The sequence below is a fragment of the Cynocephalus volans genome, chromosome 2, assembly GCF_027409185.1.
Source record: "Cynocephalus volans isolate mCynVol1 chromosome 2, mCynVol1.pri, whole genome shotgun sequence".
In the NCBI taxonomy this organism is placed as follows: domain Eukaryota; kingdom Metazoa; phylum Chordata; class Mammalia; order Dermoptera; family Cynocephalidae; genus Cynocephalus; species Cynocephalus volans.
In genome coordinates, this window is record NC_084461.1 from 172,615,989 (window position 1) to 172,641,416 (window position 25,428).

The window sequence follows — 25,428 nt, forward strand, 5'->3', positions numbered from 1 at the left end:
GATGAAGAAATGCACGTAGATCTCGTTCTTCAAGCTGCTGTTTAGCCACTGCTGGGGCCCAGGCCACACCCAGGCTCAATGAACCTGTCAGAGCCAGGCCACTGCCCCGTCAGCCACCACCCTTCAGGCCCGACAGAACTAGGTACCACTCCCTTTACGTCAGCCAGCACCTCTTCCCACCCGCCTGGTGTGGGGGCACCTTAAGTGACAGGACTGGAAGACAGGATCGCCAGGAAGAACATAAAAGCAGCACCACCCTGGGCCACCCCAGGGAAGTCCCTGACCTTATGTGTGATCTTTCTTCTCCAGGGGCCTCCGGACAAGGACTGCCTGGGCCTTTGGTAGATTTCATGCAGTGAGGTGGACCTGATGTCAGCATTCAATACTGATGTGGCCCAAACAACTTTATTTCTCAAAGCCTCAGTCTCTCCCATAAAATGGAATCTTTATCTGCCACTTATGATGCTGACGTTGACAATGCAACGGGCGCACCTTACGCCCTGCTCACCTCTCAATGGCAGACAAGGAATGGAGCTTTCCCTTCTTGGCAGAGCAGCCAGACCCAGGCTGTGCCACTGCTGACACCCCACAGGACGCAAGCAAGCCTCGGGACTCTAAAACCTTGGGCAAGAAGTGTTGCTTTGGCTAGCTGTGCCCCACCACTCCCTGTTGCCCACAAATGATTGCTCAAAAACTTGAGCCCAAAGAAGAAAACAAACACACAAGAGCTTCAGTGTGGAAATGGAGCACACAGAAGGAAACCATTAGCAGCAGAACAGTTAAAAATGTCATCTAGTCCAGCAACCCCACAGTGGCAGATCCAGAGTCAAAGCAGCTTGCAAACAAGGCCAAATCCGGCCCTCCTGTCTCTGGTTCCCCCCCCTCAGTCGGGCCTTGCCCTGATCCCTGTGACATTCATTCACTCAGCACTTCTTGTCAGACAGCTGCCCAATTCTGCCCGACACTTAAGGACTGAGATCTTTAGAGATAATAATGATGCTTGTCCAGCCTTCCCTGACACACACGTGTGTGCACATCTGTCCCACCTGATTCCTAGCACAGCCCACTGCAGAAAGAATCCCCATAATCCTAAACAGGAGGAGGCCTCTCCCTCCCACAAAGGAGAAAGACTCAGAGACAAGGTCCCTGGTATCCAGATTTATTTTACATTCTTTTCCAGAGGGAACTTGGGTGCAGGGGGAGGGCTGGGAGGCAGGAGGGCAGCAAAGCTCGTCTCCCCTGTAAAACACTTGGGACAGGCCAGAGGCGCCAGGCACCCCAGCAGCAGGCTGACTGCAGAGCCCAGACTTGGGGCTTGGCAGCCTCTGAGAGAAGACCTTGAGGCAAGACCTCTTGCTAGGCCTTGAAGGCTAAAAAGGTGCTGCTTGTCCCCTTCCTTGCTCCCAGGCCCAGCTGGAAGCAAGAAGGCAGTGGGGCAGCAGGCAAGCTGGAGTGGAAGGGGAGGGATGCCCTCCAGGAGGAGGAGGCTTTGGTCTCTATTAGGTTAGGAAGCTGGTCCTTGTTAGAGGAACCCCATGGGGGTGAAGCTGGGAGCCTGTCCCTGTTAGAGGAAAAGCCATAGCGGGGTGGGGGTGGGGGACTCAGGGGTCTGGTCTCAATAAGGCCTGGAAACTGTCTCCACTTCAAAGCCAACTTCTATATTTGGGGAGTGGGTGGGGGAGGAAATGAAAGGGCTTTTACAGGAATGTCTGTGAACTGTGGGTGGGAATCAGTCCAGGGGGCTTCGAGGGGGCTCCGAGAGAAAGGCTGCCAGGGTTGTCTGCAGATGCCAGGAGCTCGGATCCTGGGGGAGGTGGATGGGGGGGGTCCTTTCTCCCTCCCATAAGTGCTACTGCTCCCCACCCCATCCTGGCTGGCTCCGAGTTGCTCCAGAGACCACTCACACCGGGGCTACGTAATTTCCAGGGAATGTCCCAAATTTCTGGGTCCTCCGGGAGACACCTGAAAGAGGAAAGACAAAAAGTTCCCCACACTCCTTTTTTCCAACAGGAATGTGGGGTGGGGCCCTGCCCCCTGCTGGCAGTGTCCAGAACTGCAGGCAGAGTCATTTTCGGGGGTGGGGGCAGGGGAATTTGATTTGCTTCCCTCCTCCCTGCCCCCGGGTGCCTCCTGCAAAGCTATACTTCCTAAATGGCAATAATCAAAGAATCCCAACAATCAACAAACGTGTAAAGCTTTGCACACAGCACTGGATAACTCTACCCTTCTTCCGGAAAGCAAGGAAGCAGGAGGATGAATTACAGAACCTATAGCAGGAGGAACCTCACTGGTGTAGTACGAAGCCGTCACCTAAGGGATGGGCGGGTGAGGCCTACAAGAAGGCCAGGTATTGCCCAAAAGCACTCAGCTGCTTAGGGGTAGGGTCGGGACCACAGTGCAGGCCTCTGGTCTGCCGCTACAACCCCAAAGGTTCCCGTGGCCTGGGGTGGAAGAGGTGGAATGCTAGAAATATAAGACTATAAAATGAAATGAATGTTAGTTCTGACCCAGGGTAAGCCGATGCTCCCGGGGTCTCCCCTTCCGGGCTGGCATCCTGACTTCCTTCGATCAACCCCTGCTCGGCCCACTGCCAGCCCACACCAGCCCTTGCTGGTGCTGTTATCCTGCCTGGAGCACCCCCCTTTCCTCTCGGCCTCTCCAAGTCCTTCCTCTGCCCTGCGCTGTCCAAAACAATAACCACTAGCCACATGTGGCTATTGAGACTTGAAATGTGCTCGTGCGACTAGAACTAAATTTTTAACTATTTCATTTTTAACTAATTTAAACTTAAATAGCCACAGGTGGTAACTGGCTACCATCCTGGATGGTGCAGGTCTAAACCATTTATCTGAAAGCAATGTGGCTTATACCACAAAAGTGGTGCTTTTTCCCCTTGTCTACAGATTTGCAAAACTTTATTAGTAGTTGTAAAAAAATTCAAGAGCAAAAAGTATATAAAGTAACATTAGAATGTGCCCAAGTCCATCCCTCAGAGGTAAGAACAGTTAACAAGCTTTTGTGGGAAGATTGATCAGCAGGGAGGTACTGAGATTCAGATCAGAGAGGGCGGGCTTCCGGGTCAAGGGACGACCCTGTGTCTACCCCTGCCCCAAGCGTCTCCCCACCCCTTCCAGCCCCAAAGCTCAGTTGGGGCAGCAGGCACTTCTGGCTGTTCACTTTTCTCTGGGGATGGCTTAACCTTTGAAGTTGATGCCTAGACAGGGCCCACCCCCTCTGTGGAAATGCACCATGTGAAGGCTGGTGGGTCAGTCACCCTGAACCAGGCCAAGGCCACCCTGAAGTCCTGCCTCAGTCCTTTGCCTGAACTGCCCTTGAGCTGTCTCTGAAGGGCCGGAATCTTTCTCCACTCCCTCTTCTCCCCAGACTGCAGAAGCTAGCAAGGGAGGTGTACACAGGTGTGAGACCTAGTCCTTTTCCCCAGGAGTTCCCCGCAGGACTCTCCAGAGGCCAAGGTATGTGGGAGAAGGAGCAGGGGTTTGGGGGTCAGAAACCCTGCCCTGAGTCCACAATGACTCCATCGATGACCCTGGGCTGGTGCCAGTCTCCTCTTAGGCCTCACTCTCCTTGTCATGGAGGAAGGCAGCCAACAGAAGTGCTGGCTTTAGGGAAGCACCCAGGGCCAGGCCTGCCCAGCAGCCAGGTTGGAGCTGGGTACGGGGCAGGCAGGATATGCATCTTTGTTGAACCAACACTGGCAGGCAGCAGCAGCCCACCCAAATCCCCCTGGGGCCCTGAGATGCCCCCTCTGGCCAGCCCCCAGCCCACCCCAAGGCCCACATACCCACAAACCAGCCATCATCACACTGCTGCACAACGTCCACGCGATCCCCCTCCCGCAGCTCCAACTCGTCCTCATTCTGGGGCCTGTACTGGTACATCGCCCGGTACCTGCGGGAGACAGCGCCCCTTCCTCGGACCAGGCACAGAGGTTCTGAACCCCAGAGCTGCCACTTCCCGTCAATCTCCCAAGGTCCTTTTTGCTCTCATTAGCCCTGACTCAGCTCCTAGAATGGCCACTCTGCCAGGCTCCAGTCCCTTCTCCCCAGGCCTTCCCTGCCCTGACCACCAAGCACCTTTGATCTGTCTGCCAGTCCCCATACTTGACTTATATGCACACTGACAGCAGGGTTGGAGACCCAGTGAGCAGACTGAGGCCAAGAAGGTGCCTGGGGGGAGGCTCGCCTTAAGGCTCCGCAGCTGGCAGGGATGGGTGAGGAACACCACAGAGGAGCACCTCTCCCCTGCCCCCAAATCACCTACATGCTCTGCAAGGACAAGGGCTACCTGGTCAGGGTTTTCCAAATCCACAGCTATCAGGGGAAAGGATGGGACATGGGGGTCGGTGTAGTCAGCATTGCCTGCTGGGTGACCCCCCACCCCTGACCAGACACCCTCCAATGGTACTCACGGGGTCCAGTGTATCTGAGAGCTGTTGGGAGAGGGCCCCAGGTCCAGGGGATGGCTGGAGCCTCGAGGGTGGGACAGAGCTGGCCCAGGGGTGCTGAGAGTCTGGGTTCATGGAGAAAAGTTGAGTCAGAGGGAGGAAGATGACGGGAACATGCAAGCAGGAGGGAGGAAAGCTGGAACAAACCTTTTCACTCCACCCGTCAGAGCATCCTATACCCTGCCCCATCCTGCCCCACGAATCCCCAAGGCCCAGGAGGATCTGCTTCAACGACTTCACTTCCCGGGTGCCAGGAAGCTGAGGCCCAGCTAGGGGAAGTGTCTGGAGCTCTGAACGCCAGCGTGGACAAAGTGGGGAAGGACTGAAGGCAGCCCGCGCACTGGTGGTACCTGGCTCACAGCGGTTTGCTGCGCGAATGGGTGAACGCAGGAGGAAACACACGTCTGTGGGTAACATCAGTACTAGGAATAATGACTCTCTTTTGCCCATCAGCTACAGTAAGCTTTTAGTTCAAACCCACCCCACCTCCCCTGCAGTAGGAATTATTATCCCCATTCTACAGGCGAGAAAACACAAACCCAGAGAGGGTAAGTCACTTGCCCAAGGTCACACAGCAGCCAAATGGCACAGCCCTGACTCCTAGCATCACCTGGCCCAGAGACAGATGCAGGCAAATCATGACCAAGTGGTGTGTGAAGGGTCATGAGGCCTGGGCTGGCTCTGGGGTCTCAGCTAGAGCGAGCTGGCTACCGCATCCTTCCCCAGACTGGAGCTCAAGGGCCAGAACCAAGGCAAGGGGTCTGGGCTACCCAAGGCCAAGTGGGGCTGCACTGCGAGGTTCTGCCCAGTCACCCCACCACTCTGTCCTGGGGCTGTCTTGGAAGGATTCCCAAGTGTGGACCAGTCACAAGGATGGTGGATGTGGTGTGGCGAGCAGGTCAGCTGTCTAGCCCAAGGCAGGTCACCTCACCTGGGTCTGGGATCTGGACTCCTGTGGGGGGATGGAGAAGCCAATACGGCGGGGGGAGATCTGGTCCCCCCAGTCGGTGGGGTCAGCTGGGCCGCGTGGCACTGATGGGGAGCTGGGGTGATGGGCCAGACGGGCAGTGGCAGTCAGGCGGGGAGACGCAGGGAGCTGGGGGCCGTCGTCACAGACCCGGAGCCGGGGCTCACGGCACACCTGCACGTAGCTGGCAGGGAATATGCCTTGGCGCCCTGTGCCAGAGATGCGCCCCTCGTACCAGTTCTCATTCACCTTGCGGATCAGGCAGATGCGCTCTCCCTGGGGGGAAAGTAGGAGTTAGTGCCTGCAGAGCCCCCCTGGGCGCCAGGCACCCGAGGGCACATTCTTGGGTTGTCTCATTCAAGCCTAACACCTTGCCCACAGGAAGGATCAGGCTCAGAGGGGGTCAGCAGGCTTATTCAAGGTCAGAAGCCAAACCCAGGCTTCCCAAGTGAGCAGAAGTCTAAGCTCTTCCCACAGCAGGCGGCGCTGGGTTTGTATCAAGTCCTGCCTCTTTGGGAAGCCCACCTGGCATGCACCCCCTTCTCCAAGCTCACAGCACTCTGCCTCCCCAGGGGTCCAAACACAGGGGATCCTGTGGCCAATAGCACAGATCCAAACCCAGCTCTGCCTAGTCCAAGCTGTGTGGCCTTGGGCAAGCTGCTCTGCCTCTATGAGCCATGGTTTCATCATGTGTTAAGTGGGGATAACCACACTGCTGCTGTGAAGTGCGAATGAGATCAATAGGAGATGCATCAGAAGCACTGGACAGGCATCAGCCACCACTGCCATAACTGCACCCATCCTTGCCTCACAAGCTGGGTGATCTGTTATGAGCGCAGCTCAAAGCAAACTCAAGCCCACATGCTCACTAGCATTAGGGGCAGAACCACCGTGCCTCAGCTGGCTGCCCTGGGGAGGACGGTCTCCTGCCCCCACCTCTCTCCATCCAGCCACCTCCTGCCCTCCTTGTCCCTGGGTGGTATTTCCTAGGGGCATTCATGGCCTCTGCTCCCAAAATCAACCTAAAGACCAGTTCCCTACTGTCGACAGAATTGTTCAAACTTTTTTCGCCACAATCTATAGTAAAAAAATACATTTTAATAACAGCCTAGAACATACATATACATGTGTACACTTAACTGTAGGCAGTTTATTAAAGTACCCTTTCTACATGCAATGCATTCTAATATTTCTATCTATTCCTTTAAAAATGCTGATTATGATCCTTGCAGCCTACCAACCTGCAGTTGGAAAAAACATAACTTTACAAATTTTTTTGGCAGCTGGACAGTACAGAGATTCAAACTCTGGACCTTGGTGTTATCAACACCATGCTCTAACTAACTGAGCTAACTGGCCAGCACAACAAACTTTTTTAAATGGACTAAATTATGGGAAACATATTCAAAGAGATTGCGAGAAAATGTGAAATACTGGGTGAAGATGGTACACCTGACTCTAAAAAAAAAACATTTTTAGTGCACATAGAAGTTTATCTGTGTGTTCGCTTGCTACCACCCCACCCCACCACTCCCTGCCTGGCCCCACCTTTCGGAAGGACAGCTCCACCTCCAGGTCCCCCTTGAAGGTGTACTGGGCCACGGCTTCTCCATACTCCAGCACCTGGTAGGTCGGAGGCTTGATGGGTTTGGGGATCTCATCTGCAGGCAGCACCTGCAGGAAGATTGTGAGAAAGATTTGGCCTGGACATCAACTGGGCACAGACTTGGGGCTCCAGGGAGCGTGAGGCCACAAAGAGAAGGTGGCCTGGGCAAGACATGTCCTGACCAGTGAGAAGACATCGACACTAGACACTGACATCGGATGCACACCCTGAGCAGGGCCAGGGTGAGCACAGCCAAGGGGTGGGGGCTAGTCCAAGCAGGCTCCCTGGAGGAAGAATTTTCAGTAGAGGTATGTGGAGGGGGCATTACTGGTTAGGGAATGGCAAATGTAAAGGCAGAGGCCATTTCCACTTGAGAGTTCAGGTTTGACCACAGAAGGAAAGGAGGCATTCCAAGTAGCAGGGTGCACCTGGTGACTTGTTCATGTTACCACTACTGAGAACCAAGAGTCTCGGTTCCTCCTCCCCTTCGACCCCACCAGGTGCCCAGAATACCCATGCTCGCTCTGCTCACAAAAGTCAAGAAGCAAATCAACTATTTCCACACTAAGATATAATGACTGATTGATAGAGTGAAATACTGTACATACTTTGTGAAATTTCAGGATCTGAGAGATTATTCTGCAGGTAGAGGAGGCCTAATAATGGTAATCAAATCAAGAGCCTGAATTTTTAAAAATTTTTTATTTTATTTTTTTTGCAGCTGGCCTGTATGGGGATCCGAACCTTGACCTTGGTGTTATAACACTGCTCTCTAACCAACTGAACTAACTGGCCAGCCCAAGAGCCTGAAATAAATAACAACCTAACCCATTTGTCAAAGAGTAAATCACAAAGAAAATGAGAAAATAGTTCAAGTTAAAAGAAAAAAAAAAAATCAAAATTTGTGAGATGCAGCTACAGCAGTGTTTAGAGGGAAACTAATAGCACTGAATGCTTATATTATGAGAAAAAAGTTTCACATCAAGAATCTACACTTTCACTCCAAAAAACTAGAAAAAGAAAGGCAAATTAAACCTAAGGAAGGAAATAATAAAGAGTCTGAAATCAATAAAATTGAAAAACATAAGAATAGAGAAAAACCAGTGAAATAAAAAGCTGGTTCTTTGAAAACATCAAGAAAATTAGTGGGCCGAGCCCGTGGCGCACTTGGTAGAGTGCTGCGCTGGGAGCGCGGCAACGCTCCCGCCGCGGGTTCGGATCCTATATAAGAGTGACTGGTGCACTCACTGGCTGAGTGCCGGTCACGAAAAAACGACAAAAAAAAAAAAAAAAAAGAAAAGAAAATTAGTAAATCTCTAGCCAGAATAAGAGGAGACACAAATTGCCAGTATCAGGAATGAAAGAGAGAGGATATCACTACAGATCTTAGTGACATTAAAAGGATAATAAGTGAATATTATGAACAACTTTATACCAATAAATTAGATAACTTGACATTCCTTAAAAGACACAAACAGGAAAAATAACCTATACTCCTTTATCTATCAGGTCCAGAACCTGTCCTTGGAATTGGAAGGCCTGGATTCAGATTCTGGATCTTCTCCTTTATAACTTGTCACTGAACCTTAGCAACCCCATCTGTAAAATGGTGATACTCTATCACTCCCCAGGCAGTTAGAGGAACGAGGGAGGTAATACACCTCCCTTGTGTGTGTGTGTGATTTGTAAACTGCCACACACTTTGCCCTTTTGCCAGGTGCAATTAGGATTTTTCCCAAGACAGCTTTGGAAAAGTCGATTCTGAGTGATGAAAGTGTGGGACACTGAGGGCTGGTGGCTTCTGGTTGAGGAGCTAAGCCACTTGGTCCTGCCCTGGGCTCCACCCTCATTTAGCAAACATTTCCTGGGCATATGCAGTGCACTGGGCCAGACCCCTGCAGAGGACAAGGACATTCATGAGATGAGACCCCTGCCCCTTGCAGTTTTACATCTTAGGAAGCCCAGAGCCTGCACTCAACCCATGGGCACCTGCAGCCTGGCTCCCGCTTGCTCTCGTCCTGCCTGCTCACCTCCACATAATTAGCAGGGAAGATGCCCAGTCGGCCATGGTGCTCCCCCTCCAGCCAGTTCTTGTCCACCTCCTTGTGGATGTAGACAATGTCACCCTTCTGCAGAGTCAGCTCCCTGCAGGCCACAAGGAGGAGGTCACCACAAGCTGAGGCCCTACTAAGCCTCCTTCGCTTCAAACCCTACCCAGTGTACCTCGAGTCTCCTCCAACCCTCCGGTAATGCCCACTGCAGCTCTGTCCCCCTGCCCATTCCTCAATGCAGAGACTGCCCAGGGTGGACTGGAAGGGAGAGAAGGGCACTTACTTGGGAGACTGTGCCTGGAAGTCAAACTTGAGCCGGGCAGCCTTCCTCTAGGCAGGAGAAAGGACAGAGGGAGCTCCCTCAGTCAGGCAGGCAGAGGTCCAGAACGGCAGCCATGGGGTGCCCCAGGCCTCCCTGCACCCTGACCCTGCTACGCCCCCCTTACCTTTTTCTCCTCCTTCCTGGCTGGGCTGCCCCCTCCTCCAGAGGCACTAGGGTCTGTGGAGAAGCACTGCCTCAGCTTGGGAAGGCCATGTCTGGGAAACGGGGCTGGGATGGGGTTCTGTCTCCCCACCCCAAGACAGGAACCAGTGGAACTAAAGGGCCCTGGGACCTTCCTGCCACCCCGGGGCACCAGCATATCTGGTGGATGGGAGTCTGAGTGAGAAAAAGAGCAGGATTTGGTCCTTACCTCGGGTTGAGGTAGGGTAGACAAAGTCCCTACGACCTAGGAAGGGGCTTCCTCCATCCGCCATTCTGTGGGGTCTCAGGAGTCCGGAGGAGCCCAGGTACGGTGCATGCGGGGAGCTGGAGCTCCAGGCCGAGGCCGGGCTGCGAGGGTCACAGAGAGTGAGCCACCTGCCTAGGGCTTCACACCCCACCCGCCTTAGGCTCAGCCCCGACCTTCCTGACCCCCCACCACAAGTCTCTCCTCACCCCACCCCCATCCCTGCCGCCTCCTCCCAAGGCGTCCCCCGGATCCTGGGCTCTCAACAGGATGTCCTACTTCCCGAGCGGCCCGGCCGCGGTGACAGGGCGAGGCCCCGGGCCAAGAAGAGGTGGCCGGGCCGGCGGGGTTGCGGCGGGAAGTGACCGGGCTCCCCCACCGCGCTGCGCTCGGCCGCCCCCGCCACCCTAGTCCTCGGGCAGGAGCCAAGTCGCCCTCTGCGGGCAAAGGGACGGCCCCCTGCGGAGAGCGGCGGCTCCCGGCCCTTCTCGGGCACTTTTCCGCTCTCCAGGCCCCTCCCTCGGTGCCCGGCCACCCCCGGCACTGACTGGGTCGGGCGGTCGCCCCCGCCCAGCCCCGCGCCACGTCCCCTCCCGCCCCCGGCCGCCCGGGACAGACCCCCGCCTCCGGCCCGCGTCTCCACCACTCACCGGGCCGGGGGCCGCTGCTCCGGAGCCCGTCGGGGCGCCTGCGAGCTCTGTGCGGGGAGACGGGGCGCAGTGAGGGCCCGGGGCCCGGGGCCCAGCCGCAGCCAGGCCGCCGCCGCCTCCGGAAAAGTTGGCGGCCCGGGAGGGAAAGAGCTCTGGGGACGGGCGGGCGGGACGCGGGGTCCTAGCGTCGCCCGCGCGCGCTGGGGCCGCTGAGCCGCCGAGGAAGGCCGGCGGCGGGGGAGGGAGGTCGGGGTCCCCGGGGCTGCGGCTCGGGGGCGGGGCCAGGCGGGGTCGGGGAGCCCCGGGCGCCCGGCCGTCAGGCTGACGTGGAGTCGGCCTGGAAGGCTCCCCAGGGGTCACTTGGAGAAGTCACCGCCCCGCGTGTTGCGGAGGAGGGAGCGGGCAGGCAGGGCTGAAGTCTGCCCAAGGTCGCCGCAGCCCAGCTGCTGAGGCTCGGGGTCCAGCCCCGGACCCTGGGAGGCGGGTACCTTGGGGGACGGCAGCCGGGTCTCAATCGCCCGCAGGTCCTTGTCCAGCTCGGCGCTCAGCTTGGCCAATTCTCTCTCCAGCAGGACCTGGGGGTGGGCAGAGGCTTGGGCAGTGCGGGGGCGAGAGGGGGTAGGGAGTGGTCACAGTCGGACGTGAGCAGCAGGACAGGCACACCGTGCTTGGGTAGAGGGCGGGCCTCAGATCACGCATGGGACAGGATGGCTCCCTGCCTGTGGCCCAGCAGGGCGGTGTGGCTCAGGGAGGGCATCCCTGCCACCGCCTCTCACCGACCCCTCCCTCCAGACCCAGCTCACCCCCTGCACTCCCATGACAGCCTTTCCTCCCATTTTCTGTCATGTCATTTCTCTGTTCAAGGGCCTACAGGGCTCCCGTTTTCCCTCCCACTGTCTTCTGTGGCCTTCCAAGCCTGGCTTCACAATTCCCACCCAGGCCGCCCACCCCGCATCCCAGTGGCCCGAGTGTGACACACCCACGCCCGGCTCCTCCCCGCTGCTCCCCCAGCTCTGCCATGTGTCTTGTCCCCCAGAGTGCCCCTCTCTTTTTAGAGCCCAGTTCCACTTCCACGAATACTTCCTGAGAATTCCAGTCCACACGGACCACTCCCTTCTCTGCTCCTGCTTTAGTCAACACATATTTATTCAACACGTGATTATTGAGCACCTACTGTATGCCAGGCACTGTCTGGATGCTGGGAAGGGTCAGAGCTTTTGGTCCATGGCCTTTGCCCATGGTCACCAGGGCCCATGCAGCCCAGAATCTCCCTCATTCATCCCCAACATTGCTGTTCTCTGCCCCACAACACGGCCTACCCTGCAGCACTCACCTCGATGGGCTGGGAGGGCTTCTCAACAGGGTCGTCCACCAGCGGTTTTTTGGGCTGAAGGGTGGAAAGGGTGTGTCAGAGGGGGTGAACTCGCTTTCCAAAATGCACCAGCTGAGGGGGTGCATTGACTCCCAGAGGATAAGACCAACACTTACCCTCTGCCCAGTCTCTAGTTCTTGCAGAAACTGGTTCCAGGACTCTTCTGTCCAGACGTTGTCCACTTTCTCTCTGCGTCTGGGCACCTGCATGGAGGTGGGTGGGCATCACCTTGAATAGAGGGTGACACTGGCCAGACTCAAAAGGCAGCTTTCAGGTCTCTGCCCTACCCCTATGCCCACCAGTGCCCTCCTAAGGATTCAAGCTGAAAGGGCTTTATCTGGGCTGGTTAGTAGAGGGGTTTGGCCAGAGAGCATGAAGCTGGAGGCAGTGGAGAGCATGCTTGGTGGGCTACCTGATTTGGGGGCTGGGGCATAGAGGATGATGCTCCAGGATTATAGTTCAAGGTGCTTCTAGGTAACGCTTCAGAGTGGTCCCAGCTTCTCCTGAAGAAAGAGAAGACCATCTCTTCAGTTTCTTTTATGGAAACTGAGGCATAAGTGAAAACACAGGCCTTGCCCCCATCCTTGCTGAGGGGCCTACTCTGCTTCTGACTGCCCCTGCCCCTTATGAGGAAGCAGTGTTAAACACTGGAAAGAGTGTGAGCTCCAAGTTCAAGTCCCAGCCCACCACTTAGTGGCTATGTGACCTGGCAAGTTCCTGAACTCTCTGAGCCTCGGGCTCAGGTCCTGTAAAATGGAACATGCGTGAGGTGCCCAGGAGAAGGCTTAACACATCCATCTGCTCCATGAGTGGCCAGTCCTTCTCCTGCTGGCCTTCAGTAAAATATCCTGCATTTGTGTTTGGTCTGGCCCATGACAGTGGCTATGTATGTCTGTGCAGCTCTAGCGAAGCTGATCTTTCTGCTGCTGCAGCTGAGTGCTCTTACACCCATGCACAGGGGTGTGGAGCTACATTCTATTCCAAGAAAAACCTGGGGCAGCCCTGCCCAGGAGCCAAGGGCAAATTATTTCTGCTCCCCAGGCCTCAGTTCCACGAAGGTGTTCAATTTCGTGACCTCGTCTTTGTGACCACCTCAGCCACTGAGGCACTGCACCGTCTCATCTGCCTTAGTCCCCTCCAGGGCTCCCTTCTGGGTTGCCTTAAATGTTCCAGCCTCTGTTTAGCTATGTTTCCACCAAGTGGAACCACTGTATCAAGCTTATCAAATGATGGAGTGTCTGACTGAGGGTCAGGATTTGTTGGCTACAATTATGACTCTATTCTAATTTTAGTAATAATAAAAGTGATGAGAATAATTTCCTGTTCTTAATCTAAAGAAGCTCTAATCATAGTCAAACCTTTCTGTTACTGTTTGTGCAGACTTGCTATGTGACAATCATGACACATGATACCCACATTATCTCATTTAGCCTCACAATCACCCTGTGATCCTCACTTAAAAGACAAGGACACTGAGGCTTAGACTGGTTAAGTTGCCAAAGTCACATGGCAGTGCACCGGCTTGACCCCAGAACTCTGGATCCAAATCTTTTTTTTTTTTGGCGGCTGGCCGGTGTGGGGATCTGAACCCTTGACCTCGACCTTGCTATTATAACACTGAGTCCAAATTTTGAGCTCTTCGCCTCTGCCTACTGATGATGCCAAGAGCCACGGGCCAGTTCTGGCTGTGCTAATGAGCCGAATCCCTCCCTGTGAAGGAATAAGAAACTCATAGATTTAACTTTGAGAACAAAGCTCCTGATTCCCAAGGTTGGGCTGAGCCCCTCCAGGGCTCCGACAGCCTGGCTGGGCTTGTGCGGTTTGCACAGAGGAAAGGAATTTCATCCTCCTCCTCTCTGGAGGGGCTCCTCTTGCAGCAGCAGCAGCAGGAACTTGGGTTCTTCCACACCCTTTGTTTTCTCTCAGGCTTCAAAGTGGATGGACACAGCTCCAAGCAATGCCCAGGCCCCCCACTTCCCATCCCACATGACCTGTGGACTTTTGGGGTGATGGTGCCTGAAGTGGAGGTGGCTGCTGGCCACAAACGCATCACAGATGTTCCTGACCAGGAATGGGTGCCAAGTCTGCTCTTGCCCACCTTTGGGTCTGGCGGGGAGGAGAGTCTCTGGGGTAGTGGGGACCCGGAGAAAGGACAGAGAGAGCCCAGCTGAGGAGGCAGACCCGGTTCTGCCTGCTCTGAGGCTGTACCGGATATGGCCAGTAGGGGGCGACAGTCCCACAGGGAAGCACAGGCCTCAGGCCCCTGCCCAACCTCTAGCTCACCGGCTGGAAGATGCCGCTAGGCAGGGCCTGGAGGCAGGTCTTTGCTGGAACCCTGGATGCCCGGGGTCTGCAGAGGAGGCACTCGAGGAAACCGCTGAAGGTGAAAGAAGACAGGAAGGAGCTGAGGTTGAGGGTGCCTGGGTGAGCATTTAAGGTTCCAGCACCCACCTTCCCCCAGCTTCTGGGTAGCTGGTGGGGATAGGGGGGGTGCTCTGGGCCACTAACTGTGGGCTTTGCCCCAAGAGCTTTACACTCTACTAAATCTTCAAAACAACTCTGGGTAAGTGTTATCCCCATTTTACAGATGAGGAAAGAGAGGCCCAGAGAAATCACAGACAGGAAATGGCAGAGCTAGGATTCTCTGGAGTGTGAGGCTGGGGCTCTTAATTACCACCTACCAGGGGATGTGGAGCTCACCAGAAATGAGCTATAAAAACTTTTCAAGTTGAACTAAGCCAAGTAGGGAGCCCCAAAGTCAGCTGGGGCCACATCTTTCCCAGCCTCAGGAAGGGACAAATGCAGGTGCCCAGGGGACAGACAGGTGGGCCCACACCCCCTCACCTTTGGGTGGTTCCTCTAAGTTCCAGTCAAGCTGCAGGTCTGTGGGAGCAGAAAGGAGCAGGTCAGGGATGAGGCAGAAAGCGAGGCTGGGCACCCTGCAAGGCTGCTCAGCCGCTCCCAGCCTCCCTCCCGCCTAGAGCAAAGGCTAAGGGCTGAGTCAGGGCCTGAAGAATGTCCCGAGGGAGGGAAGGAATTAGGAGGGCAGCTCTCAGGAGGGCTTGAAATGCCTCTGGCAGACTTGGGGCCTGAGGGAGCCAACCTGGCAGCCGCCTTGCCCAAACCCTCCTGTTCCTCCCTCCCTGTTCCCACGCACCCCGTCTCCTGACCTTTGCAGACCTGCCCTCACCACATCAGGTTGGGAAATCTGACTTTCTCTCTCCCTCTTTCCCTTTCTGAACCCTCTCCTGCTTGCTTACTTCCCCATTTGCCCCAACCCACTCCTCACAGTGCTTGGGAATTTCTGGAAAGAGCTGCTGACCAGCCAACCCATTTCATCTTCTTGCCATGCAAACGTACTGCAAAAGCTCCTGCCTTAAACACAAACTTAAACACCCCTCTCTGGATCCCACACCTTCCTGCAGCTCCTGGATTTTCCTGCTTTCCCTCTCAGCAAACGTCAACTAATTGACCACAATGACCTCATTGTCTCCAGTCCCTATGCCCCATCTCTCTTAGCAGGCTTTCAGCCCCACCATGCTTACCCAACCACTCGCATCAAGAACCCCAGTGACCTCCATGTTACCAAATCTAATGGTCAACTCTAAGTCTTGGTCTTACTTGTCCCATCGGCAACATTTGTCACAGCTGATCACTTCCTCCTTTCGACATTCTCTTTTCACTTGGGTCACGAGACCATTCTTAGTTTTCTTCCTCCTACCTCCCTGGCTGCACTATCTCAGTCCGCTTGGCTGGCTGCTGCTCATCTCTGAAACTTGTAAGCATCCAAGTGCCTTGCAGGTCAGTCTGGAGCCTCTTTGTCTCTCCATCTCCCTGGGTGATCTTGTCAAGTCTCATGAGTTTTAAAATGCCATCTATTCCTATGAGTCACACTGTGGTTGCACATTAGAATTACCTGGGGAACTTTTAATCAAAATCTCTTCTGACCGAGTCCCAGGTATGTCTGCCTGACCTTGCCCCTGGACTACAGACTTGCATACTAAGCTGCCTACTTGACATTTCCACTCAGATGTAACATATACCTAAAATTGAATGTCTCTGAAAACTGCTCCTCCTGCAGCCTTCCCTGTCTCTACAAATAGCAACTCTATCCTTAGACTTGCTTAGGTTTAAAATCATCCTCGACTCCTTCCTTTCATGCCACATCCAATCCATCGGCAAATTCCAGTGACTCTGTCCCAGAACGTATCCAGAATCCCACTCTGTCCAACCAGGTCCACTGCTACCATCCTGGTCCAAGACACTATTGTCTCTGGCCTGGATTAAAGCACAATTTTAATGCGGGTCTTTTTCTTCCTGGCCCTTCCTAAGCAGGACAACTGGTGCCCCCACTTCCGCCATCTCTTCTCCACCTGGCAGCCATCGCTTGTCAGAGCATGTTACTCTTCCACTCAGAACCTCCCAGGGGCTCCTCATCTCTTGCACAGGAAAAGCCAAAGTCTTTATAATGGCCCCAATGGATCCATCTGACCTGACCCCACTGCCTGACTCCATCTCCCACCACACGCCCCTGCTCACTCCAGTCCAGACTCTGCTTGCTGGTCCAGAACATGCCAGGCATGCTTCTGCCTCTGGGTCTTTGGAGCTCCCTCTGCTGGAATACTTCTCCCCAAGCTCTGCTGACCTGCTTCTCCACTCCCTGGGCTCTGCTCAGATGCCACTCCCTGACCCTCCTGGGTGAAGTGGCAGCCTCCCTGCACTGGCACTCCCCTGGCCTTGCTTGTTTTTCTCCCTGGCACTTTCGCCATCTGCTGTACTAAAAGTCAATCTGTTCATTGTGAGTGTCCCTCAGCACACAATAGAGAGTCAAGGACAGATTGATAGTTAAAGAGATGACCTTGGGGCTAGTTCATATGCACCCCACAGGATTGGCTACATTTTGACTTGTGGGGGAAAACAATGCTTCATGTTGAGGAATGACCACTAAAAGTGGAATTCCAGCCTGGTGGGAGAATCAGAGAAAAATTTCAGGAAAGGACTGGCTTCCCAGTACCCTCAGAGGACACTGGGAGACAGTGACTGGTCGCTGTCCTCCTGAGGTGCTCTGGAGGCCACTGCTGGCCCTGAGCACAGGGAAGGGAAGGGAGATTCCTTTTTTTGGCCTGTTTTAGGGATCACGCATCACAGATCCTGTGGGAGGTGCGGGGGAAGAAGGGAGGTAGAGAACCCCTAAGTCATCTTTTCTGTCCATCCCTCCCGAAGTCGCAGGGGCTAGAATACACCCAGGCAGGGAGAGGGCCCTTGAAAGGTGTCTCACCTGGCATTTTTCGGTGAATCTGCTGGAACATTCTCCGGTACCAGTCCCTGGGGCTGTCAACACTCTGGGATGAGAAAACGCTCAGTCAGGCCTCCTGCTCACCTACATGCCCAACATCAAGCCAGGATAGTTTTTCCTTAGTGTGTCCTTTCTCCAACCACCTTTGCAGCCCAATGAGTGGGCTGGGGAACGTCTCTCCTGTGATCTCTTTAATAACAAAAACTTCATGTAGCATGTTATAGATGAATAAAATACATAGAAGATCTCTATCAAAGTATACAACAATGATCCCTAAGTTGTGAGATTTGGGGTGATTTAGTTTGTCTCTTTGCTTTCCTACGTTTCTAACATGTGTTTCTGTGTAATGAAAAATAAAAGTAATAATGTAAGGGAGAGATGGTATTTCACACCACCTGCCTCACCCAAGTCTCATGACAGCTCTGGAAGCCGAAAGGGTATGTTACCAACTCCAATTTCTCAGTGAGGAAACGCGACTACCTCAAGACATGCAGGCAGGTGGAAGAAGGGCGGGGCCCAGCCGAATCTGGTGGACCCCTGGATACTTCCATGCCTGCCACAGCACAAAGCTTTCTCCCTCACTCATTCAGCCAGTCGTTCATTCGGCAACCATTTCATGAGCACTGTGCTAGGCCCTGGGGTATACGAAACTAAGACAGGGTCTCTGCCAGGCACAGCTTTTTCAGCAGTGGCTCTCCACCTTTGAGACCCTGGTAAGAATTCTAGATCTGTGCCTCCACCCCCGCCCCAACCACCCATGCAACCCAGACACAAAAGGGTGCCCATAACTTTATACGGTTCGTGAGCCCCCAAAACCCATGACAGTTGAACACCTGCTTAGTCTGCAATGCTTTGGGCACAGCCTTGATTGGCCCACCCCACCCCCACTGTAATTCATAGAAGTGGAGCTCAGTGTAGGTCCCTGGGCCTCATCCGTCCGTGGCCCCCAGCCCTGGACTCACGGATCGGGGGGCAATGGGCATGCCGCTCTCGTCCACGGGCCCGATTCCCTCGTACTTGATCCAGCGCTTGTCCCGCCGCTTGCTGTCCTTCGTCCATGTGGCTGACCAGTTCTGGGCATGCTGGGAGGCAGGGGTCTTCGGGCTCGCGGAGGGCCGGCTCCCAGGGCCTGGCCAGGTCTGATACCAAGCAGGGTCTGTGGGGCGTGTGCAGAAGAGCATGAGCAAAAGGCAGAGGTCCCCAGCTGACCTTATTTGTCCCTTAGTTCATCAGAACATTGATCCCCGTGGTTTCGAAAGTTTCAACATCTTGTTTGTTTGGGTGGATGACGAAGACTCTACAAATCCCCCATCCCTAGCAGCACCAAGGGCCTCTGTCTGTTTATTATTTTAACTGAATTAAAATGGATTTTGTTTTGAGAAATCTGTGCCCCTCCCCACCCCATCCTGCTTTCCTGGGACTGTCCTAAGGGTTTTCAGAATGAGGGCTGGGAATTATTACTTGTAGAGAATGCTGTGGACGTCTCAGCTAGGGTGTGGCAGAAAAGACGCTAGGCTTGGAGGGGACAGACCTGAATTCAGACCCAGCTCTGCCACCGACCGTCTGTGTAACCTAAAGCACATCAATCACCCTCTCAGTGTCTCAGTTTCCACTTCTGTACAAGGGTAATCGTGGCAAAGATTCAGTGAGATGTAGTGGGTATGCTGCACCCAGCACAGTGCCTGACACAAGATTAAGAGGCCCTTGATGAAAGACAGAAACTCATTCCCCAGACACAGCTACGTAGCCTCAATTTCCCCAGACCCTTTTGCCCCTAAGTAGCCCTACGTCACACAGCCAGTAGGTGGCAGAGCTGTGTAGCAGCATAAGGGTTTCAGGGCAGTCAGACAAGGGTTTGAATCTCAACTCAGTTTCTGCAACTGAACATCCCTGAGACTCAGGTTCCTCACTGGGAAGATGTCAATAACCCTACCTTGCTTTGCCAAGATATGGAGAGATTAAATGAGTTGAGGCTTGTAAAGTGTCTTTACAGTGCCCAGCATGCTCTACACGTTCAATAATTTGTTAAATGAATAAACTCCTTTATACACTGCCTGCCTCAAGGGAATGCTCTGTAGAGGATGCCACACTCCTCAGGGGAGGGGTGCTCAGGGCTGGCCTGCACCCAGAAGTTCCCAGGGGCTCCAGGATCTCCAGACCCGGGGACCTAGGCTGGCAGACTCTCAGAACAGCCTCCCCAAACTCCTGCTGGGCTGCGTGAGCACAGACAGGAGCAGCCCTTAGGGCCTGAATAGGGATCAGGCTGCACCCCTTTGAGAGCCAGCGTATGCTCACATTCCCTCCACCCTTTGACCTGTGCTAGGTCCCCCGACCCTCAAAGTGGCTATGGCACACTTCCTTCCCCTGGCACTGAGCAGGAGGGGAGGGAAAGGGATGTGTCAGCCACATCCCTTACCCCAGGGATTTCTCCGGCAGGGTCAGCAAGCTAAGCTCAGAGCCCCTGGGGAACCTTGTGGTGGCCTTAAGCCCCCTCAGCCCCCTCTGTTGCCAGTACTGCTTCAAACGGAGTGGTGCCAGATGGCAGGGCCCACGGGGCTCTGACCCCCGACCCCTACATTGAGCTCCTGGAGTAGCTTTTCCTGAACCGACCCACCTGGGTGATGGGAAGCATCTCTCCTGGATGGCAAGTAGCCATTGCACACAGTCCTGGGCGCAGGGTCATGAAACTGGAAATTAAGGGTGTTGGAGCCACCATTCCGGATCACAGGCACCTGTGGGGAGGGGCCAGGAGCAGCAGCTCAGGGCCCAGCAGTTCCCACAGAAGGGTGGGAGGGACGGCTACCAGGCACAGCCCACAGCCCACGGTGAGGCTTTGAGGACCAGCCTGGCCTTTTTCTGGGTAATCAGCGAGGCTCTCTGGAGCTCTCTTCAGACCCCTTCCTTCCCTCCCTCCATCCCTTTAGTCCTCCTGCTCCCACCTGACCTGCGAGCATCCCCACCAACTGTGGGCCCACAGCGCACCCTTCCTTGCTCTCTTACCCGTGTCCCCCGGGAGGCTGACCCTACATGGGCCCGGAGGTGGCCAGGGATGAAGTCATCCAGGCTGAGCCCAGCAGGGAGGCTGCACGGTGGGCCCTGCATGCTTGGGTCGAGGTCAGAGGACTCCGGGTGTGCCGGCTGCTCCTCTGCGTGTCCTCTGGGGAAGGAGGAAGGAAGGGAAAGCCCTGCTGGGCCAGGCTGCCTGTGTCCTCTTGTCTCGACCCTGGGCTAGGGGAGGAGGGGCCAGCTGCGGTGGTGGGAGGTTTGGAGCCAGCTGGTGGGAGCTCAAGGACCCAGGAAACAGGCCACTCCGGGCACCCGCCTGCAGGCTGCCCGTGCAGGCTCCCAGAGGTACAATAGGCTGCTTGTTAGGCCCTGGGCAGGAGCACTGGGTGGGAGTGGGGGAGGGGGAGGCCCAGGCGAGGAGGCGGGGAGGGGAGGCTGGCCAGGAACAGGCCTGCTGGCCAGCCCCTCTGGGGCTCTTCCTGTACAGTGCAGTCTGCTCCCCTAAAGGGAAGGCACAGAGGAACTGGGGCAGCTGGCTGGAGGGCGGGGGGTTTGCCGGGTACCCGGGACTTTGTTTCAGTTCCCTCTGTCTCCCCCAGGCCCTGTGTGAGCATCTGCTTGCCCATGGACACAAGAGGTTACTCAGGCCATGGGAGAGGCCCTGGCCACCTGCAAGGCCACCCGCCCACTGCCCACTGGGAAGCAGCCTCAAGCGCCTAAGCCCTAACAGGGCTAAGGAGAGCTTACGGACATTGCCAGGCAGCAGAAACTTCTCATTCTGAGCTCAAAGGGAGTATCAGCTCCTTTCTTTGGCCTCCCTGGCAGACCAAAGACTCAGAGGGCCCAGGGTGCCAGTGAAGGCTGGAGTGGACAGAGGAGCAATGGGTGAGCATAAAGTCAGACCTGCTCATGCTCGTGGAGGGATGGTGCTGAGCGCCCCCAGGTGCTCTCCTGCACGTGGGCACATGCAAGCATGCACACACTCTCTGTCTACACTTTCTCCTGCATCTCCAGGCTACTTTTTGAATGAAAGATCTTTCCCAGCAGCACCATGCCTCACTGGCCAGCAGGGTTCTTCTGCCCCATTCAAAGGTTAGGTCAGGAGAAGGGGCTTCAGGCACTCAGGAGATAGAGGTCCAGGAGGGGAGCCCACAGGGCTTTTCTACCCAGAGAGCTGTGGTGTGGAGCGTGTCCTTCCTCACCTTCACTGTCAGACTGTGTGTGCCTGCAGGGTCTGTGGGGGCTCTCCAGGAGGGCAGCAAATGCTTTGGGAGTGCTGTATGTGTGTGTGGTGGAAAATAGGTTCAGTGCTGTGAACGTGACTTTTGAGGGGGATCATGTGAACAGCACAGGGGCTATGGGGACAGAAGGGTGTCAGCTGAACAGGGTGTGTGTGCAGTGGGCCATCATATGAGTAGTACAAGAGTTTGGGGGACCTGAGGGGATGAAGGTACAATAGGAGACTGTGATTACTCATCTGTGCCCAGTGTCTGCTCAGGCCCCAGGGGGCTGGCAGGAGTACAGACAAGGCTGGGGCAGCTCCCTGTCTCTGATCTGAGTTTGTGGGGATCCCTTCTGACATTTGAGCAGCCTACTGGGGCACAGCTTTTCCATGCCCATCCCTGACAACGGTGGGAGTGGAGGGCTGAGGCAGGAGGAGGGGCAGCTCACCAAAGGACTTAGGACTCCTACCAAAGCAAAACACGAAGACACACCGCAGTTCCCACTGCTGTGCCTCCCCTTGTGGGAGGAAATTGAGGCAGAGCAGAGTGGAAGATCAGGAAGTCTGGGGCAGCTAGTTCCTAGCAGCGACCCCTCCCTACCCAGCTGATGGCTTGAGGACAAGTTGCCAGGTCAGCATCAACAGTCCTGACCATCAGCTAACTAGGCCTTCCTTCCCTAGCCTCCCGTCCCACTCCTCCGTGCTCAGGGAGACCTGTCCTCTTGTAGGATGGGCAGGGCAGGAGATTCCCCCAACACCATTTGTCAGGGGCTGCTGACCCTTGGTGTCCCAATCTGCCCCGCCCCCCCAGCTCTGCTCCATGTGAGGCACACCCGCAGGGTATGCAGAGGTGGGGTGGGAAGGGTGGTCCATGTTTTTCTCTTGGCAGCCCTGTCAGGAGATATTAGGGAGGACTTCTCATAGGGAAGATGGTGGCATCCTGGGGAATTGGTCCCCCATCTAGCAGAGGACAGAGGGTGTCTGGACATCTCTGGGTCCTCCAGAATCCAGGCAGCACCCTTCACCCAGGCAGCCAGCTCCAAAGGGCTGCAAGAGACAAACTTGCTCTGCTGTAGTTGGCAGACTCCTTCCTACCTCCGAATGTGGCTCTGACCTTAGGGACTTGATCCTACCAGATCTCCAAGGTATTTTCCAGTTACAAGTCCACGTGGGCAAGGATAGTTCTTTTTTTCTGGATCTCAGTGGGAGAACTTCTCGCCCCTTCCCACCTCAGAGTTTGGAACGTAGACCCCGGGGAGGGGCTCTGTGCCGTCCCTTGGGGTCAGGCGCGGATCCCTCCGGGCCGTGGTCTCGCCTCCTCCCCGCTCCCCTTCCCGGCACCTACCTTCCCCAGCGAGCAGGTGGCGGGGCCCACGGCCTCCAGGGAGGGCGGGAGCATCCCTGCCCGGCTCCTGCCTGACGCGGACGAGGCGGCCCTCGTGACGGGGTCAGGACGAACTCCGCCGGGTCGGGCGCCCGAGGAGGACGTGGGAGGCCGAGGGGCGCACGCTAGGAAGGAGGACCGCGAAGTCGCGCGGCGCGGGCGGGCGGGCGGAGTTTGGGTCTCGGGTCTGGGCTGTGGGTGGGAGTGGGGAGGCGTGGAGGGACCGGCTACTCCCTCCCTCCGTCCCGCCCGCCGGGCGTGCGAGTGTCCCGCTTCGGGGCGCGCCGCGGGGACGCTGGTGGCCCCCTGCCGGGGGAGCCGGGCCGGCCGGAAGGCGGCGCAGGGCGGGGCCGCCGAAGGTCCCCGGGGAGCCCGTTCTGGTTTCCCTGCTGCCTTCCCTGGCCCCCACCGCAGGTCTGGCGTCCGGGAGGGAGCGGGCGGGCTGGCGAGGGCCACTCAGAGTTTCCAGCGACAGAGTTTCCAGAGTGTGGGAAGCGCGCGGCGGAGCCAGGACCGAGGGCAGAAGCGATGACCGCGAGCGAGCCGGGAGCGCCCGGGCCCGGGTGGAGCCACCGCTGATACGCAGCCGGCAGCCTCGGAGAGGCGGGGGACGCGCCGAGATAAGCAGTGCCCTGGCGGACCGAGGGGTGGCCCGTCCGCCCCCATGCGCGAAGGGAGAGAGCTCGTGCGGGCGTCAGCGCGCCGCCGGGCTTGTGCAAACACACGCGCGCGCGTGCACCGTCGGAGTGCGGATGCTCACACACGTGCAAGCACGGGGAGGAAATCGGCCTGAGGGAGAGGCCCCCTGGGCGTGCCGCGCCCCGAAGGAGGATGAGGGTGGGGTCCCCTTGGCGGGAACGGGGTTAGGAGGGTCTTGGTGTTCCCATACACCGTATTTGCTTTGATCCTCCTGCTTTTCCGCTGTTCCCGCTGCTGTGGCAGGGGTCCCGAGAGCCCCCGCCCACTGCCTGCCATTGGCTCTGGACATCCTTCCCTCCTCTCCCCCAAGCGTCTGCGTCAGCACCGGGCGTCACAGAAAGTGAGGGTGCTTGATACATGTTGACTCATAGTGGAAACAGACTCTGGAGAACTTCCAGCCCTTGACGGGTCTGGGATCCCCAAGCCCCAAACGAACCAACCAGGAAATAGTTACTGATCAACTCCAGATACTGTTGGAAGTGATCAGTTATAAATTATGAAACTATGACCACACTTATTGCATACCTACTGGGTGTCAGACTGGTGCCTGAGGCCACCACGCCTTTCCGTGTTTTCCAAGCGCACCACTCACTCAAAAGGTGAGAAGAAGGTGGTGGGGAAAAGATGAGGCAACTTTCAGTCCCTGCCACCATCACTGCCCTTAGCCTATCCTTTCTCTCAGTTCGAGAAAAAGAGCTCTCCCATTTGTGTTGAAACAGTGTCACATATGAAAGCTGGAAGAGGAGATGTTTAGGCTGAGGAGAAGCTTCCAGTGCCTGCGGGGCTGCACGGGCAGAAGTGGACCTCTGGGTGTGCATTAAAGGGAAGCAGGTCCAAGGCTTCCAGCCATGAATTTTTAAAGGATTACAGGTGTTCTAAGTCTGTAAATTGTGGCTTATCTTTATAAAGACAACTAATGCACTGAGTGGGGAGCTGAATGAGATAAGCTTTAAGGTCCCTTCCAAGAATCTCTGCCTCTCCAGGAAAGCTGCAGGGATGGGGATGGGGTGGGTGGCCACTGCCCGTAGCAGCTGCAGGAGGGGAGCAGCTGTGGGACACCTCTTGAGAGCAGGCAGCAGTGCACTCCTCCCCTAAAGCTTCCACACTTAGCCACCCCTAGGTACCAACCTCTTCCCTCCCTTACAGATAAAATATGTGCCCATTTCCCTTGTCACAAGTTTTTCCCACCTGTCAGTCTCCTTGGGACTAAGAAGGGCCACATCACTTTCATTTTCTTCCTTGTTCTCCAAAGATGGTGAAGCTGAAGATCTTCCAACTCTAGGAATCCTGGTCATACCCTCTCACCAGCAGCAAGCTTCTCTTATTCTCTAGGGCTCTGACCTGGACTCCAAGATAAATATTTAATGTAGAGGGTGCTGCTGAGCTGACAAAGGTCCCAACTTCCTGTTTCTCACAAAGGGAGGTGGCAGCCATGGACAAGGAACTGGGGACTAGCTACCAGTTTCATCTCTATGGGAATAGGGAATTAACAGCTTTGGAGGAGGAGGGGTTGGCCCCGCTGGAGGCCTGAGCCTTTCTCCCCGCTGAGCTGCTTTGACTTCTGCCTGTGTACTTAGGCCTGGACTCTGATGGGCTTACATCTTCTCTCTCAGATCAGAGCCCATGGTGTTCCGTGGTGCCCATCTGACCTCAAGAAGAGAGAATGAGAGATTGATGGGACCATAGGGCAGGGGTAACATAGGGCAACTTGACTGATTCCTCCTTTGCTGCCCATATTTAGGAAGAATTCCTCCTCTTTGAAAAGTAGATGGTGGCGGCGGGGGTAGGGGGTGGGGGTAGTAAGGTTCAGAGACTTAGCCAGGAAGCAGGTGTCTGATTTCCCAACTCCTCCCTCTAGTTTCAGCCATCCTTGCTGCTGGCCTGCCTCCATGCTGGCATGGTTTTAGGGAGAGGCTGAGACTAGGGAAGGATGTCCTGGATAACATGTCTGTTGTCAACAACAGAACAGATTCTCCTCATCC

General features: G+C 55.7%; 1 protein-coding gene across 3 annotated transcripts; it reads right to left on the reverse strand.

Annotated features, from left to right (window-relative positions):
• Positions 1 to 1,154: 1,154 nt before the first annotated feature.
• On the reverse strand, positions 1,155 to 24,656 carry SORBS3 (sorbin and SH3 domain containing 3). 3 transcript variants are annotated; one of them, XM_063086689.1, is made up of 21 exons: positions 24,635 to 24,656; positions 20,136 to 20,292; positions 19,750 to 19,867; positions 18,098 to 18,291; positions 17,118 to 17,181; positions 14,684 to 14,722; positions 14,123 to 14,216; positions 12,252 to 12,342; positions 11,956 to 12,042; positions 11,801 to 11,854; positions 10,956 to 11,042; positions 10,468 to 10,514; positions 9,782 to 9,921; positions 9,536 to 9,588; positions 9,373 to 9,419; positions 9,069 to 9,183; positions 6,981 to 7,106; positions 5,397 to 5,708; positions 4,430 to 4,530; positions 3,803 to 3,909; positions 1,155 to 1,962 (listed from the first exon to the last, which is right to left on the reverse strand). In XM_063086689.1, the coding sequence occupies exons 2-21, from the start codon at positions 20,235 to 20,237 to the stop codon at positions 1,901 to 1,903; spliced, it is 2,040 nt and encodes a 679-aa protein (XP_062942759.1). In that variant the 5' UTR covers positions 20,238 to 20,292; positions 24,635 to 24,656; the 3' UTR covers positions 1,155 to 1,900. The 3 variants fall into 3 exon arrangements, with proteins under 3 accessions (XP_062942759.1, XP_062942760.1, XP_062942761.1); XM_063086690.1 differs by lacking the exon at positions 24,635 to 24,656 and adding an exon at positions 22,709 to 23,337; XM_063086691.1 differs by lacking the exons at positions 19,750 to 19,867; positions 20,136 to 20,292; positions 24,635 to 24,656 and having other exon boundaries at positions 18,153 to 18,282.
• Positions 24,657 to 25,428: the final 772 nt, after the last annotated feature.

What these genes read in the sequence shown, in the direction of transcription:
- SORBS3 (XM_063086689.1), bottom strand. Translation starts at nt 20,237, where the DNA reads ATGCAGGGCCCACCGTGCAGCCTCCCTGCTGGGCTCAGCCTGGATGAC. An exon ending in GATTCACCGAAAAATGCCAG is followed by an intron (nt 14,723 to 17,117) that starts GTGAGACACCTT and finishes CTGCTCCCACAG; the next exon opens with ACCTGCAGCTTGACTGGAAC. An exon ending in TCCCTGCTAATTATGTGGAG is followed by an intron (nt 7,107 to 9,068) that starts GTGAGCAGGCAG and finishes ATCTTCCTGCAG; the next exon opens with GTGCTGCCTGCAGATGAGAT.